Raw genomic sequence first — 15940 nt, 5'->3', positions numbered from 1 at the left:
GTGTGTGTGTGGGAGAGAGGTTAAGAAAGAAAAAAAAAAGAGGGGGAAAAAAACTTCAACAGAAACCAGGATCCTGAAAATAGAGTAGGGCCTCAAATAAGATATGAAAATTGAGACTGGCTTGCTGGGAACTGGGTTTTAAAGGCCAAGTCCTCATTTGTTCACATTAACTAACCAATCAAACTTTATACTGACATTATGAATGTCTTCTGGGTCTTTCCTGAATATCATTCTTTATCATATTCATTTGTAATTTTTTTGGCTTGGCCTAATGTTGGGAATTTTAATTCAGCTGGAATCTTCTGTTGCTTAATTTGGCACGCACTTTAAACCCAAAGCGTCACACAGAACACTGACCCATGCCATAAAGAAACAGCTGCCAAAGGACATTAAAGGTCAATGCTAATGGATAATGTGTCATACTGAACAAAGCCCACCCATCTTTAGGGAGTTAGGAGAACACTCCTAACAGTATGTGAGCCAAATCCTGCAAAATGTCGGCTTTCTTTTGGGGAAAATACCTGTAAAAGACAGATTTAGGGGAATACCAGCCAACATTCTTTCCAAAAAAGGAAAGAATAAGAGAAGAAAATTAAGACACTGACATATTGAGGTACTACTTGACTGTAAGATAGAGAGACAAAAAAACAACAAGAAGAAGAAAAAGAAGACTCACCCGTGTCTTTGAAGGATGTTGTGAGCCTGCTGCTCAATAAACAGATCACCGGGAGATGCTCCCTGTTTAGGAGATGGCATCATGGCCCTTCGGCCTGTATTAGGCGAACTGGGAACCCCCATGGCACCTGGTTCTCTCCCTGGAACCCTGGCAGACCCTGACACATCCATATATGCAGACGGGTCAGGTGCAACCCCTCCACTTCCATGCAATCTATCCCGCTCTTGTGCCCTCCTCTGGTTCTCCAGATTCATCATCCTCTCGCGCTCAGAGATGGAGTCTGTGCGTTCTCGGCTGTACTCTGGATCGGTGTGAATGTGAGAGCTGGCCCTATCTACAAGATGGCTGGTGGTGTAAGCATTGTGCTCCACCCTGTCTCCTCCTTCTGCCTTTGACCTGTGTTGTTGGTCTGAGCCGTCGGGCTCTCTGGAGGTTCTGGAGTAGCGAGTGGTACAGTCGGTTTCTGTCTCCTGATCCAGAGAGATGCCATAGCGCTCTGCTAGTTGACGGCGCCGTTCTGCCTTGTAGCGAGCAATCCTTTCAGCTTTAGAGTCCGGCTCTGCCACAAGAGTGGAGCCAGTGGTGTAGACAGACTCCGGTTGTACCATGTGGGTTCTAGACTGAACCTCTGCACTGTGCGGAGTTGGGAAGTCTGGGTCATTTTTGCCATAGTGCTGAAGAGAAACTACGATGAGAGAGAGAGGAAGACAATGCATAGTTTACACTGAATCAATTTGCCTAAACCTTAAACTAACCTTAAGTAACCAAACACCAGCTAATCAACCCAAACCTGTGTTGATATGCACCATATTATTATTATGATGTTTAGTGTATATTATTTCTCAATCAAAAGAAATATGAAGCACAATTCTCACCTGTACAGGGGTCACAGGTGTCTGCTGCGCGGGTATATCTTGGAGTGTCCTCCTCTAGCATTCGATTGGTTACTAGACCGCCACAACCTGGGATATTTTGGAGAACATCACTATCGATTCCCTCCAGACGCCGTGCAATTCGTTCTTTCCTATAAATAGAAGTGGTACAGAGTATAATTCTCAATCTGTGATTTTTTTTTAAATTAAAACATATATATTTGCAATTCAAAAGTCTTCATTTATTTGGAATTAAAAATAGTTAAAAAAAAAAAGTAATACTGTGAAAAAAAATATTGCATTTTAAAATAACCATTCCTTATTTGAATATTTTTTAAAATGCAATTTATTCCTTTGATTACAAAGGTGAAGTTTCAGCAGTCATTACTCCAGTCTTCAGTGTCACATGATCCTTCAAAAACATTTATTATACATTATTTAATTATTTTGGGGTATGTAAGCTACTTTAAGCTTGATGAAGAGCATGAGGCTTTAAAGGTTGTGTGTGTGTGGTGAGAGGGAAATTAAAGTGTTTTTTGGCAATAACAGCATGCAGATAATTTTGTGATGTTGTTATTCTTGCTGAACACCTGCAGTAACTGAACTTTGGCTGTGCATGCTTTGTGAGACTGATTTAACTTCTCACCTGTTCATGTCCCAACTCTGACTTGTGCTTATACTCTCAAAACGTTTCCTTAATTCTGAGACTAAAGAGAAAAAGAAGGGCAAAGTGATGGATGGGTAAAAGAATGAGAGACAGGAGGACAAACAGGATAAATCAAACCATTACAAATGATGAAAAACATTGTACTATATATCATGTATTTGTGATGTTTCTACTCAAATGTAAGCAATAGCAATCAGAGCTTACTGTATACTGTAAGATGCACAATGTTTCACCCCACATGAGCACAATTTAAAGACTGGATTGTAATCTAATTTTTACATAATTCAGCTTTGCTGTATTTAATACCATGTAATGTTTCATGATGAATCTGATGTATTACACTAACCCTGCAGCTTAGTAAGAATACTGCTATGCCCTTACAGTGAGACAATTCCAATAATAGTCAAGGTGACGAAAGTCCAGTGTGTTATCTGAAACAAAAGCTGCTTAGACATCTAACATTAGCTAGGAGAATGGCTGACTGAGTTTCCACAAAAGCTAGCCAATCATATGTGCATAGTCAGTGAGTGTTGTTTCAGCAGTATGGAAATATGACACTCAACTGTGTCCTGTCACTAGGTGACCAGTGAAGTGATTGAGAGGGGACACATCGTGGGCTAATGTGTACACATGGCACACTAGTTTCTAACAGTGCTTACTCGGCTTGATCTCAAAGCAATTCAAAAGAGATTCAAAGTAAAGATCTGGGTGGTGCAATGAAAAGAGCAGGATTTCCCTTTCTGTTTCACATAATCCAGTAAGGCTAAAGTGCATCTTACCAACAACAAATTGCTTAGCTTAAAGGCACAATATGTAATTTTCACCGTAGAGGTCACATATTTTAAACAACAAGGAGTGTGAAGGAGTGGGGAATGATGGGAGTTGTCGTCATCACCTCGACTGGCAATGGAAATCAAATCATGTTAATGGATGAGGTAATGAAACAGTTTTATAACCATTACGTATGATCACATGATTTTATTTCATTCTAATAAATTAGCCACAAGTAACGTAATTTTTTTTTTTTTTACTTTATTTTTAAAGGTTTTGCATTTTTTACATTTAAACCAAAATGAACATAAAGTAACAAACAGATAGACCGACCAATGCAATGAAACACTATAATGTGAAGCCATAATACAATGAAACATGTTCCCTAGACACATGTTAAATGAGATATTTATATATATTTTATAATTATTTTATAATATAAATGGCATCTACTTATTAAAGAAAGTTTTCCATTTCTTCCAGTAACTTTCCCCTTTTTCCGAAGCATGCCTTAATGAAAAGGTCAGTTTCTCCATGTTCTATATTTCGTTTGTAATTTCTATCCACTGCGATGAGGTAGGAGGGTCTATGTTCAGCCATTTACGTGTAATGGCCTTCTTGCTTGCTGCTTGTAAGATTTGTAGTAGATATCTGTCTTCCTTTCTTGTCCCATTTGGTATATTTCCAAGGGTAAAACACAGAAAAGGTCTCTTCTAGTTGTAGTCCCAAGTAACGTAATTTTTAATGCTAAATTATTACTCATACATGTTACTTTATTATAGTCTAATTAAATGGTGGGGAACGCAGCACAATTTTGTGTGTTCAAAACAATCATCCTAAAGTACATTTGAACGTACCTGCAGCATTTGAAAAAAAGGCTGACTTACTATTTATGTATAACACATACTATATTTAATTACACTGCCATAGACTTGTTCAACAGACTTGGAAATGCCACACTGATATTTTTTCATGAGACTCACTGTTGCCATAGTTTCTAAGGCAGTAAAAGCGGAAACCGAGGATGAAGCGGACATGACGCCATTGACGAGCAACGCAATGAGGAGGGACATTACACTGGTTAAAATTGCAAATGTGTCTGGATTTAAACATTGTTGGAAGCTTTTGGGATAATGCAAGTACACAAGTGAACAAACATAACACTGGGCTACTGGTTTTTGGATATTTTAATGCAAAAATCTTATATATTGTGCCTTTAATTCTATAACAGTCCATTGGAAAGATGTGTAAAATTTTCACAGAACAGTTCATCATAAGTTTTATTAATTTAATCAGACATTACAACATATTGAAGATAGCACAACATGAGTGTGTCCAGGTTGTCATGTTTTAAAACAACTTCCACTTGAAAAGGGGGGGGTTAAACAGCAGTGTGAATCTGACATTAGAATGACCTGATTCTAACAAGCCAGGATTACACAACACTAAAAGCTGCATGCCAGCAAAGTGAATGCGAAACAAACAAACATTTACAAAAAATAAAAAATTGGACAAAGCTTTTACTCAAGACTAACCACTGTCATGCGCTTTTCTGAAAGGTTAACACCTAATATATATATATATAAAAAAATATATAAAAAAAAATAATAAAAAAAAATATATATATATATATATAATATATATATTTTATATATATATATATATATTTATATATATATATATATATATATAAAAAAATAAATTTATTTATTTATTTATTTATTTTTTCACATTGTATATATTCAGATTCACATTGTTGACCTCTGATCTGATTGTATTGTGTGTGTATCTGTGTGTGTCCATTCCCACATTCCATTTCATAACAAAAAATATTTTTCAGACTGACTTGATTTCATCCATCAGGAATTAACTGGGTGGTGAAAAATGTTATGTACCAGAATGGAGCCAAACCAAATGTAAGTTTGTTAGAAAATGTCTTAATAGCTATTTTACTATAGGGTAAATATCCAATAGCCTGTGTAGCCTATAAGTGACATCAGCAAAAAAAAAAAAAAAAAAAAAAAAAGGACAATCATGGAACAAAGTTAATACATTTTGATTAAAGATTACAAAAAGAAACTAAGCCAAAGTTTTTCTTTTGAATAAAATGCACAATTAATCATTTACAATAAGAAAAGGAACATACATTGAGAAAGGAAATATGGTCAGTTTTGTTTTCTTTAAGCATTATTTTATCGTTAAGAATTAAAAACATCATTAAAGTCAATAAAAAATAACAAATCTAATCAGAGACTGACAATGTGTACTAGCCTATAGAGTGGGGCATGGATGACGTCAGAACTCAGAAGACTAAATCGCCACTGATTCCTTTGAGAGTTTCCTATGGGGTTTTATAATTGGATTTTTCAATTTATGAGTAAAATAAGGTCTGTGATAAACATAAGTTGACGATACTTTGACATTTTGTTCTACAACGTAAATTACACACATCCATTTTAAAGCAGTTATGTTTATTTTTGAAAATGTGTGTTTCTAATAGTAACTAGGTGTAAGTGTGTGCAGTTTACATTGTAAAACAAAACATCAACGTATCGTCAACTTATGTTCACCACAGGCTTGATTTTACTCAAATCAAAAAACCCATTATAAAACCCCATAAGAAAATCTCACAAATTATTATTCAGGGTTCTGACGTCATCCCTGCGCCACTATTAGCATCATTTATAAAACTAAAAAGACAGAATGCGATTTTAAAAAATTGCAAAAAATGTCTTTTAGAGCTTACCAGAAGCAGGCTGCTCATGTGAGAGTCCCAGAAAATCCTGTTCACCCATTTTTTTGGACTAGCTTACAGCACAAATACTTTTACGAAATCTTGGCACTGTCTTTCACACAACTATCACATTTTCAGGGCCAGTAAGCAAGACAACTTGCCCAACAACAGGTGGCCCCTAGCAGACCAAATATAGGTCATCAGCGTCCCATCCCCCAAACCCATGTGTCCAGCACCCATCAAGACAATGCTAAGTGAAACAACATACAGTCTTAAAGCAACTTGTGAAAAATTCGATCAAGGCACTATGACCAGCATTACAGACTTTATTACTTGCTATTTTAGCAGACAGTTGTCATCTAATGGGAATACAAAATGTCTCATGAATATAGCCCTGCTAAAATTAAGAGGGCTTAAGAACCACAGTGATCATTTAGTGTTCAAATCCTCCTTGGGATTGAACCTGCAACCTTTGTATTAAGATTCTTGACCATTAGGATAAGACGCCTCCATTAGAAAAGTGCAGAAGTCAAATAAACCTTATGTGGCAGAGCTCCTGCCTGCTGGTTTGGTAAGAGTCAAGTATTTAACTAGTATATAATAGCCATGATAAAGAACCACACACTTTAAGTGTTGATGTATTTTGTACTTACCCTTGGGTGTATTTGCCAGCAGACTGACATCTAATTCTTTGTTGACTCCCTCGTCTTTCTCCTCAAACGAGAACTCTTTCTGGAAGCTGGACAGAGTGAATCCAACTTTAAATTTCAATATATTTTGCATATAGCATAACAGTAACAAGAAGCCTCAGTTTTGCCTGTTTTTGTTGAAGCAGCACCTGAAAAAGCACCTGAATCTTGGCAGATATCACACAGTTCCATCCCTCAAAAAAATGTGAAATCTTCACTTAAAAATGTTATTTTTATAACTGGATTTGGTAAGAGTAAATATTTTTTCTGACAAGAAATAAAGCCACAGCATATAAGAACAGGATAATAAAAAAAATAGCTTTTCTCATTTTTCATCCCAGTGTTCAAGTGAATACACAATCATCTGTACACAACAGGTAAACACAACATAGTCGTCTTTAATTTGTTCAAGCCTTATACAAGACATTTAAAAAGTTTCTGTTGGTGTGGATCTTTTCATTTAAACATCCAGTAAATCAAAACCCAAGTTATATAAGCATTCCATGAAATTATTATTACATAAAAATTAAGGATCTTACCTAAGAGCTCTCCGTTGTAGTTTGGTATTGCCAACTTTAGGGGCTGTTTCTCCTGTGAAGCCTGTGCACACAAAAGACAGCATAGCCTTTAGACTACAAATACTCCTGCTGGTGACAGGACTGATCAGTGAAAGATGTTTCAAAGGCCCCATGTGAAGGGCAGGAATGAAAACAATAGTATCCATTTCATGGATATCAACATGGTGCTGTGTCCATAGCTGAACAGACTTAGTGTGCACACATAGGTACATCTGTATGCACCGCGTCAACTGCCTGGGCCCATGTGCTGAATGCTGTTTCAACAGTTTTGTTAGTCAAAGTGACTACCATGTAATGCACAAAGTCATCTGTATTTTATATCTGCATCCATAAAATAAATGCACAAAAACTGAGTGGAAATGCACCATTGTTATAAAGAGCAAGGATATAAAAAGAATGTAGAAATACAGTGATAATGAATACTAATAATTATTCATTTTATATTATTTATATTCTTAAGGTAAATAAATGTATAATATAAATCAATAACATCTTTATTATTATTATTATTATTATAAAAAAAAAAAAATCAAAAGTGTGATGCTTAAGTGCATGTAGATACTCTTACTAGGTAAATCTAGGGTAAAAATTAGTAGGTTACTACTAGAAATTTACTAGAAATAAAACAAAATAAAATAAAATAAAATAAAATAAAATAAATACAAAAAAACAGAATAATAAACTTATATTTTAGATGTTATTTTATTTATTTTTTAGTTTTAAATAAATAAAATAAAAATAAAAATATAAAAACATTAGAATAAACTATTTTATTATATTTTATTTTTAAAATAAAAAATAAACAGAATAAATAAAATATAAAAAATAAAATAAAAATTATTATATTTTTTAAATAAAATAAAAAAATAAAATAACATTTGTTACAACATTCACATAAGTAATGCAACGAAATGACTAATACCGGTGTTGTTATCCAGGTGTGGAATCAATGAATAATAAGCACATGGAAATCTGACATCTGAGCTTCACAGAGGGATTGGAAGAGCAGAACATGTGTTTCCACTTTACCCATGGATCAATAACCTGACCACACATTCATCCGCACAGACCAAACAGCCTTTTTGACATCCAAAAATTCAATATTCAAATATGTTAATCCACAATAAGGACTGTGGTTAGATGTCATTTCCTCCTTCTCTCTCTACAAACACCATTTAAGAAGAGAAAGTAACTGAGTGCGCCAACTGATGGACTCTGTTTTGGTACAGAGTGAGTTTTCACAGCTGGGACGAGTATCTGCTAAAAACATTCCTCACTGCCTAAAAATCTCCTCTCATTTCAGTCACAGGGCCTGCGGACGAGACATCAACTGAAGGGGAACAGAAAGAGAGAACAGGAAAGTTTTGGAAGGACTAAGAAAAAATACATTTATGAAACTGGGTGGAGGCAAAATGATGTGGGGGTTATTACTGATAGAAATAGTTTTTTTTAGCTCAAATAAAAAACAAACAAACAGTGAATTCACAACAAATGACAGAAGCCTCTCTGTTCTGGTAGCCTGCACGGAGTACATCTTCCTGTACCATATGTTACCAATGTTTTATTGTTGCATCTGGGATAATTCGACAACAAAGCCGTTGCTGTTCAGGCAAACTAGTGATTAATGACTCTGGCGTTAAAAACAAATCGTTGACAGATTTTTCAATGTCCTCACAGTAAATTAACACTACAGGGTAAATGAAAAGTTAATGACAATGTTTCCCAGAAGCAGGAACAAAAACACAAAACCATCAAGCAAACTGACAGTTAGTAATGCAGATAAACTAGACTGATCACTAAAATTATCCTAAGCGCTTATTATGAGCATTGCATGGTCTTGTTGAGAGCACCCACCGCTAACAGACATGAATGGAAACCCAGAAAATTGGCTCTGTGCCCTCTTAAGTACAGATGCTAATCAGACAGTCAAGTGTGACATTTTCAGCACTTTAAATGGCATGCATGTTATTCCACAGCCCTGAGACACACCAACATACCGCTCTGATCTACAACAAGCGTCACATTGAGCTGATCGCAAAGCTCTGAAACGTGTTCAGGTTTATTTTATGTTCCAGCATATCTGTTTTCCAGCACAGTCAGTAACAAATAATATGGTGACTGATAAACTTGCATGACTATAGGGTTCAGTCATTGAGGTCAGGCATTAGTCTGAGTTAAAGCACATGGAGGTGATACAGTTGAAGCAAGTCAAAGCCTGTTTGGTCATGTGACAAGATCATAAACCCAAGGCTCTCTGGCATCTAACAATTGTCACAGTTTACGATGGCACGTTTAAAACCACAATGTAATTACATAACTTAAAATATTTAAGTATATACACAAGTATAACTTTAATATTTAATGTATTCATAAACTATGTAATTACATTTAAATTGATATGTAATGTATACAATTTAATACAATGTATGCATTCAATGTTTTAATATTTATCAATAATAAAATACATATTTTGATATTTATTAATAATAAATTATTCAAAAGTTTGGGGTCAGTAAGATTTTAAAAGTTTTGAAAGAAGTGTCTTATGCTCAAGACTTTATTTGATAAAAACACAGCAAAAGCAGTAATATTGTCAAATATTATTACAATTTGGATTTCTATTTTAAAATATAATTTATTCCTGTAATTCCAAACCTGATTTTTCAGCATCATTACTCCAGTCTTCAGTGTCACATGATCCTTCAGAAATCATTCTAAAATGCTGATTTGCTGCTAAAAGAATGTCTTTATTATCAGTGTTGAAAACAGTGGTGCTGCTTAATATTTTCATGGAAAAGTGTCGTCAAAAGTACAGGCTTCGATACCAAGTCGGTACTAGGGTGACCACCTGGCTATTGATCTGTTGCAGGACAGTAGATGTGATTTTGCGGGACAATGCAGGACATGTGTGAGATGTAAAAACGCTATGTAAATATTGATTTACATTTGTTGGCAAACTTGGCATATGCGCCGATGAATGTTTCTGGTGGTGGGTGCTGGAAAACGCTTCTGGCATCATTAAATCCTGGAGAGAAGACAATTCTAGATTCATGGCTGCACATGCAGGAGGACAACGCACATGTAATATCTGAGCGAGAGCGTGCGCGCCTTCAGAATCCGCCTGTGAGCGGAGAGATTCCTGCTTGCGCATTTGATGTGCTCATGTTACAATAATTCACTTTCGACATTTTTCATTATAATAACGTCATAGAACCCGCATTAAATGAACTATTAACGTGAGAAGAAAGTCATGTCTGAAAGACGCAATCAATTTTTTTTTATTGGTTAAAACGAATGGATAATATCTAATGTTTTTCCGTAGGTGCTCAACCATTTCCGTGGGTGGCAGTTCGAGCATCCACAGGATCGGCGCATGTTCGTTGGAAATATTTAACACCAGGATGGATAATTACATGCTTTAAATCATTAGTTTGGGCAGCTTTGGGCAGTTCTTGAGGTTCTTATCCAGTATGTGAGATGAAATTCCTACTGGTGTAGTTGTATTTAGCGACTGAGGCCTCAGTTGACATCAGCGGGAAAACCTCTCTCTATGATTGTGTTGGTTGGTTATTTCCACAGCTAGAATATGACGGCTGCACAAATATATTTTTAAATGCCAGTCACAGTTTTTATTATATTACTTACTGTGGTATTGTAATTTCAGTGATGAAAAAAAAATTATAATACAGACATAAATGAATGCGGGACACGACTCAAGTCTTGTAGGACGCGGGACAAAGCTCCCAATTTCGGAACTGTCCCGCAAAATGCGGAAGGGGTGGTCACCCTAGTCGGTACTGAAATTTTAAAAATGTGTCACTTTGAGCACTGTTGAGCAGATTTGTAAACACCTCTGATTGGCCACTGTGTTCATGCACTTAACATATATGTCCGTGATTGACTACAGTGATCAACGCACAGAAGTGTTTGAATTTGAAAGCGGGAGCGTTTGAAAGCAGGCGTCTATCAGTGGACCAGTCCGCTGATGGCTGCTTTCAAACACTCCCGTATGTATCTGTGTAAGCGTTCGGTGAAGAGCATCATTGATGACTATTTATTTACAACATGTTTTTGAAGCGATGATCACTGCAGCCAATCACAGATGTATCTGATGAGCACGTGAACACAATGTCCAAACAGAGGTGTTCACAAATCCACTCAACAGCACTCCAAGCATCAGTCAGTACTTTTGACAACAGTGGAAATGCTTAATAGTTATATGGAAATTGTGACACTTTTTTCAGAATTACTTCAAAAAAAAGTATTTTTATAAAAGTTCAAAAGGACAGCATTTATTAGAAATAATTGGTAATATCAATTTCTTTACTGTCGCTTTTGATCACTTTAATGCTTGTACTATCTTGAACGATGACTGAAACTTTGTATTACTGTAACTGGAACGTGTTTATTGTCTTCTTAAGATGAATCGTTTGTTGTATTCCTCAACTGTAAGTCGCTTTGGATAAAAGTGTCTTCTAAATCGGTAAATGTAAAGGTTTCTGAAAAAAGTATTAATATATTTAAAAAAAAAACAAACAAAAAAAAAACATAGGCCTGCTGACCCCAATTTTTTTAAATGGTAGTAATAAATTGTAATATTTATTTATAACACTCAAATACAAATAAGGAAGCAAAGTAATTGACATCAAATCAATTCAAGTGATAAAACTACATGAAAGTCAGCAAATCATGAATTCAAAACGCACTTACAGGATGAAACCCGTTAAATAGGAAAACACAATGCCAAAATGTGGCAGTCTGGTGTTAGTGTAGCACTTGTCTCAGCTAATAAAGGATTAGTCTTCAAGAGGAATAGGATTAGCCAGTGTGGACACAGGAAGTGTGCCATTGTGCATATGTATGGCATCACTTAAATCATGACTTTTAATGGCGTTTTATGTTTTAAAACCAGCTAGCTCAACTCTGAACATTCTTCAATGCCCTTCAAAAGAGTGTAAACTGTTATTTACCAATGCACAGACAGAGAGGGAGATCTTAAGAGTCTTAAAAGAGACAGCTGGTGTCTGCACTCCAGGAAAGGGCGAATTAGGTGACAGGGAATCTCTAAAACCCATTCATACATTTAGGCATTAACCCATTTATATTTAAAGCAGTTAAAACCATAATAAATGAGAACAACATTTTAATGAAAACTATAAAATAATTTTATGAATAAAATGCATGTCTAACAATGCAGTGCTGGACACAAACACCTGCTATAAATGTGAAAATGCACCGTTTAACTAAGAACACACAGGATAAATGAAAAAGCATGTGCCGTTGCGCAAGTGCACAGTCCAAAACAAAACCATTAAAAGGCAATACTGTGAGTCAAACTCCCTTAAGCTAACAGACCCAACTACAGACTTCAAACTATTGAAAGCGTTCATATCTAAACCACAGTATGCAAAAGAGACGCCACTTGTTCTGCTTCAAAATGCCTCAGTGCTCCTCTTTGAGTCAGCGAGTCCCTTGTCCTGAATACTTCTGTCCTTGGAGGCTCTAGCACCATTAAAAGCAGCATTAACAGAGATGTGGTGGGCCCGTCCTGTCCCGTCCCACCCCAACTGCCATTTACTCACCTTGGCACAACTTGACATGGTTGATATAGTTGGAGATCCAAGGGTTCCGGTACATATTGATAAAGTAAAACAAGGGGTAGATGACAGATAAGAAAAGAAAGTGACCAGAAAGGTGGGGGGAACTGCGAAGGACCAAAGAGAGGAGGAAAATAGAAGAGAGAGAGAGAGGACTGCAGAAAGGAAGCAGTGTCTGAACTGCAAGGTGATGCAGAGTTAGCTGCAGCAGTCCTGGGACAGCCAGAGAGGGGAGGTGGAGAGAAAGAGAGAGAGAGAAACACTGCGAGAGGAGGAGGAGAACAGGATCTCTCCAACACTATGACACTATGCTGACGGAGAGCCTCTTGCTGTCTGCATGGCTACTGCTAAATGCTAGCAAGGTAACTACGGTGCTAATGCTACTCACTGCTAATCAGATTAACAATACTGAGGCTGGGGGACGAGGGGGGAGAGAGAGAAAGATATAAAGAAAGGGAAGAGAGATGGAGGACAACGACATTAGTCAGACAGTAACGGCTGTATGCACTAGCAGCTGCATACAGTGGATGTGTGTTTAGCTTTTAGGACAGCTGAAAGGGTGAGAAAGTAAGAGAATATAAGTGCCTCAAAGGAACAAGAAATTCCTCTCATCTCTTAGCAATGACATATGCGTGGTACTTAGAGAAGGAGAGAAAGTGGAAAAGCAAGATCTCTGCCATGGGGAACATAACTTGCCAAGTCATATTGTTGTGCTAAGTACTCAAAGGAGGGACAAAATAATAGATGATGTGTGGAGTAAAAAAATCACTTGATTTATGGACTCATCAGGTCTTTCCCGTTCTGTTTTCCCAATATCAACAGAGGATACTGTGTGTTAAATAGGTTTAGATTTTTACTATCCTGGTTCCTGTACTCTAGGGGGGAAAAAAAAGCTTCATTGCTTGAATTTCTTTTCAGGATTACTGGTGAGTTTCAAAAGAATGACTCTGGCCATGTGCACCTGTTAGCTTCGGGGTTCAAATGGGATAAAATATCCATACGAGCAGCCAAACTCAGAAATTCTCATGTAATAAAGTCACCCATCGATGGGGACAACACTGACTGCTGAAGTCAGCTGGATTCAAGAATGGAGGAAAAGGTTATGATAGTATAAAGAGAGAAAAAATAATGGTCAGTGGAAGAGAGCTAAAGCCACTTAAGTTATGATTTCATATTTTTACATTTATTATCGCAATTTAAAATATTTGTTTTCTATTAAAATGTAATTTATTACTGTGATGGCAAAGCTGAATTTTCAGCATCATTATTCCAGTCTTCAGAGTCACATGATCCTTCAGAAATCATTCCAATTTGATGATTTGGTGCTCAAGAAACAGCTTTCTTATTATTAATGTTGAAAACAGTTGGTGCTGCTTAATATTTTTTTGAAAATCATGATACATTTTTTTTCCAAGTTCCAAAAACACCATTTATTTAAAATAAAAAAAATCTTTTATAATAATATTATAAATGCCCTTTCTGTCACTTTTGATCAATTGAATGCATCCTTGCTAAATTAATTTAAATTAAAGTATTAATTTCTTTCAAAAACAAAACTTATGGAACCCAAACTTTTAAACCATAGTTTATAATATAGATTTATAAAGCTACTTAAGTTACTTAACTTATGATATTAAAAAATATCAAAGGATCTTTAAATATTGTCTGAAATATCATAATTCTCCTCTCTTTTTATAAGACATGCGTGAACCAAAACGGTTCACAATCACAACGCAAAAGAGTTCCCAGTCTGACCCAGAGCATTTATGGAAACTATGTAGCAAAAACTAAATGTTCATTCAAAAATCTGTGACAGCAAATACGCCAAGGAAACACCCTGAATCTATGGCCAGTTCACTGCATCACACAGCAACCATGAACATATCCCAAAAAACTAAGTTGACATTAGTTTTGGGGACAGGCAACTGTATTTACAGATGTGACAACACCCTCTCTAAATCAGGGCTGACAACCATATTCTGCTGCTGTGTAAATGTAGCCCAAATGACTAGCATAAATGGACTGTAAGGAAAAAATGTATTGAAAAATGGACACTGGGACACAACAAAACAACACAACACAGGGAGGCAGTGTGAAGACAGCGAGACATTAGAGAATGAGAAACGTGCCAGTGTGGAATGGAGGGAGAGTACAGAGCAGCGGAGAGAACTAACCTCAGTATGCATTCGAGCGAGCAGGGCATTTGAGCACTCATGTACATGCAGAATGGCATTTGCCCAGCACTATTTCTGGCCTATTATCCTGACTGCAATGTTTCCACTGCAATACTTATCATCCTCATACACAAACACAGACACTTAAGGAATGCCTGAGACCCATCAAAAATCAAGAATGTGTCAATGAGTGTCTCAAGTGGCCAGAAAAACCAGCTGCTGTTCTTGACACAATTATAGGGCCAATTCAAGATATGGCGCATCATTATCTGATGGAGATAAGATTCACCACAGACCATGATCTGGAAATCAAAGACATTCCAGAGACTGAACTAATATCTAAGATAATCAGCACTTGAGTTGATGTCAGGATCTAACTAAAGGCTGAACGGGGATGACATCACCGTGTGACTCTTGAGAAGGGCATGAGCACTGCCTTCTCATTATACATAAATGTAATCTACTTGTTCCTCAGAGACCGGTCTGCTTTCTCAGATGACAAATACCACAAATATGACATCATCCCTTAATCCAAAACACACCATCTAATGACACCATCTCATGCACATGTGCTCAGTATTTACAGCTCAAACTGTTGGGCTTGGTTTAGAACCATCTGCACGCTACAGTAGTAAATAAAGATTAAAGTGGTAAATGGTGACAATAAACTCAAGCAAACAGAAATAAAGAGGAATTATGGGACAAATTAAGCCAAAGGGCCATGTAATGGGTCTAAGCTTAAATCCAGATTTTAAAACTCACAAACTATCCTGTGTACCAGAAAATTTCATAAATCAAAAAAAAAAAAACAAACAAACAGGACTTGGCCAGACATTGTAGTACTTTAGCATCTAGCATCTATCAAACTGTAATGTCAAATGTCCCGGCAGACAAATCACCCCTAATTAGGGTCTTTTTAGAAACATGCATCACATATTCAATGATCTTAGTTACAACAATAACAGATAATAAATTAAAGGAAATCTGCTTAAAAAATGGAAACGTGGGAAAAGCCAGGGAAAAAAAGATCCGTTTTAACAATTAATAAGATCGAAAGGGTAAATATGACTAGCAGCGAACTAAAGTTTGTGTTTCTGGGCTCTCTTGACAAAGTTAACATACTATAACTCATGTTCAGCTTGGCCCTGACTTCCTCATATATCAACTTTCAGAGTGTCTCAT

General features: G+C 36.4%; 1 protein-coding gene across 20 annotated transcripts in view; it reads right to left on the bottom strand.

The window, feature by feature from the left end:
* Positions 1–15940, bottom strand: part of svila (supervillin a) — an 83206-nt gene that overhangs the window by 50511 nt on the left and 16755 nt on the right. For 6 of the 20 annotated variants that reach the window (XM_048171179.1, XM_048171188.1, XM_048171191.1 and 3 more), the window contains exons 1-6: positions 12570–12803; positions 6949–7009; positions 6374–6459; positions 2195–2255; positions 1552–1700; positions 677–1361 (exon numbers count right to left, since the gene is read on the bottom strand). In XM_048171179.1, the coding sequence (XP_048027136.1) occupies positions 677–1361; positions 1552–1700; positions 2195–2255; positions 6374–6459; positions 6949–7009; positions 12570–12624 (1097 nt within the window). In that variant the 5' untranslated portion in view covers positions 12625–12803. Of the gene's footprint in view, positions 1–676; positions 1362–1551; positions 1701–2194; positions 2256–6373; positions 6460–6948; positions 7010–12569; positions 12806–15940 lie in introns of those variants that run through there. The other 14 variants (XM_048171178.1, XM_048171187.1, XM_048171181.1 and 11 more) reach the window with 6 other exon arrangements.

Source organism: Megalobrama amblycephala, linkage group LG20 (assembly GCF_018812025.1).
Source record: "Megalobrama amblycephala isolate DHTTF-2021 linkage group LG20, ASM1881202v1, whole genome shotgun sequence".
Classification (NCBI taxonomy): domain Eukaryota; kingdom Metazoa; phylum Chordata; class Actinopteri; order Cypriniformes; family Xenocyprididae; genus Megalobrama; species Megalobrama amblycephala.
This window is presented reverse-complemented; position numbering and strand designations above follow the sequence as displayed.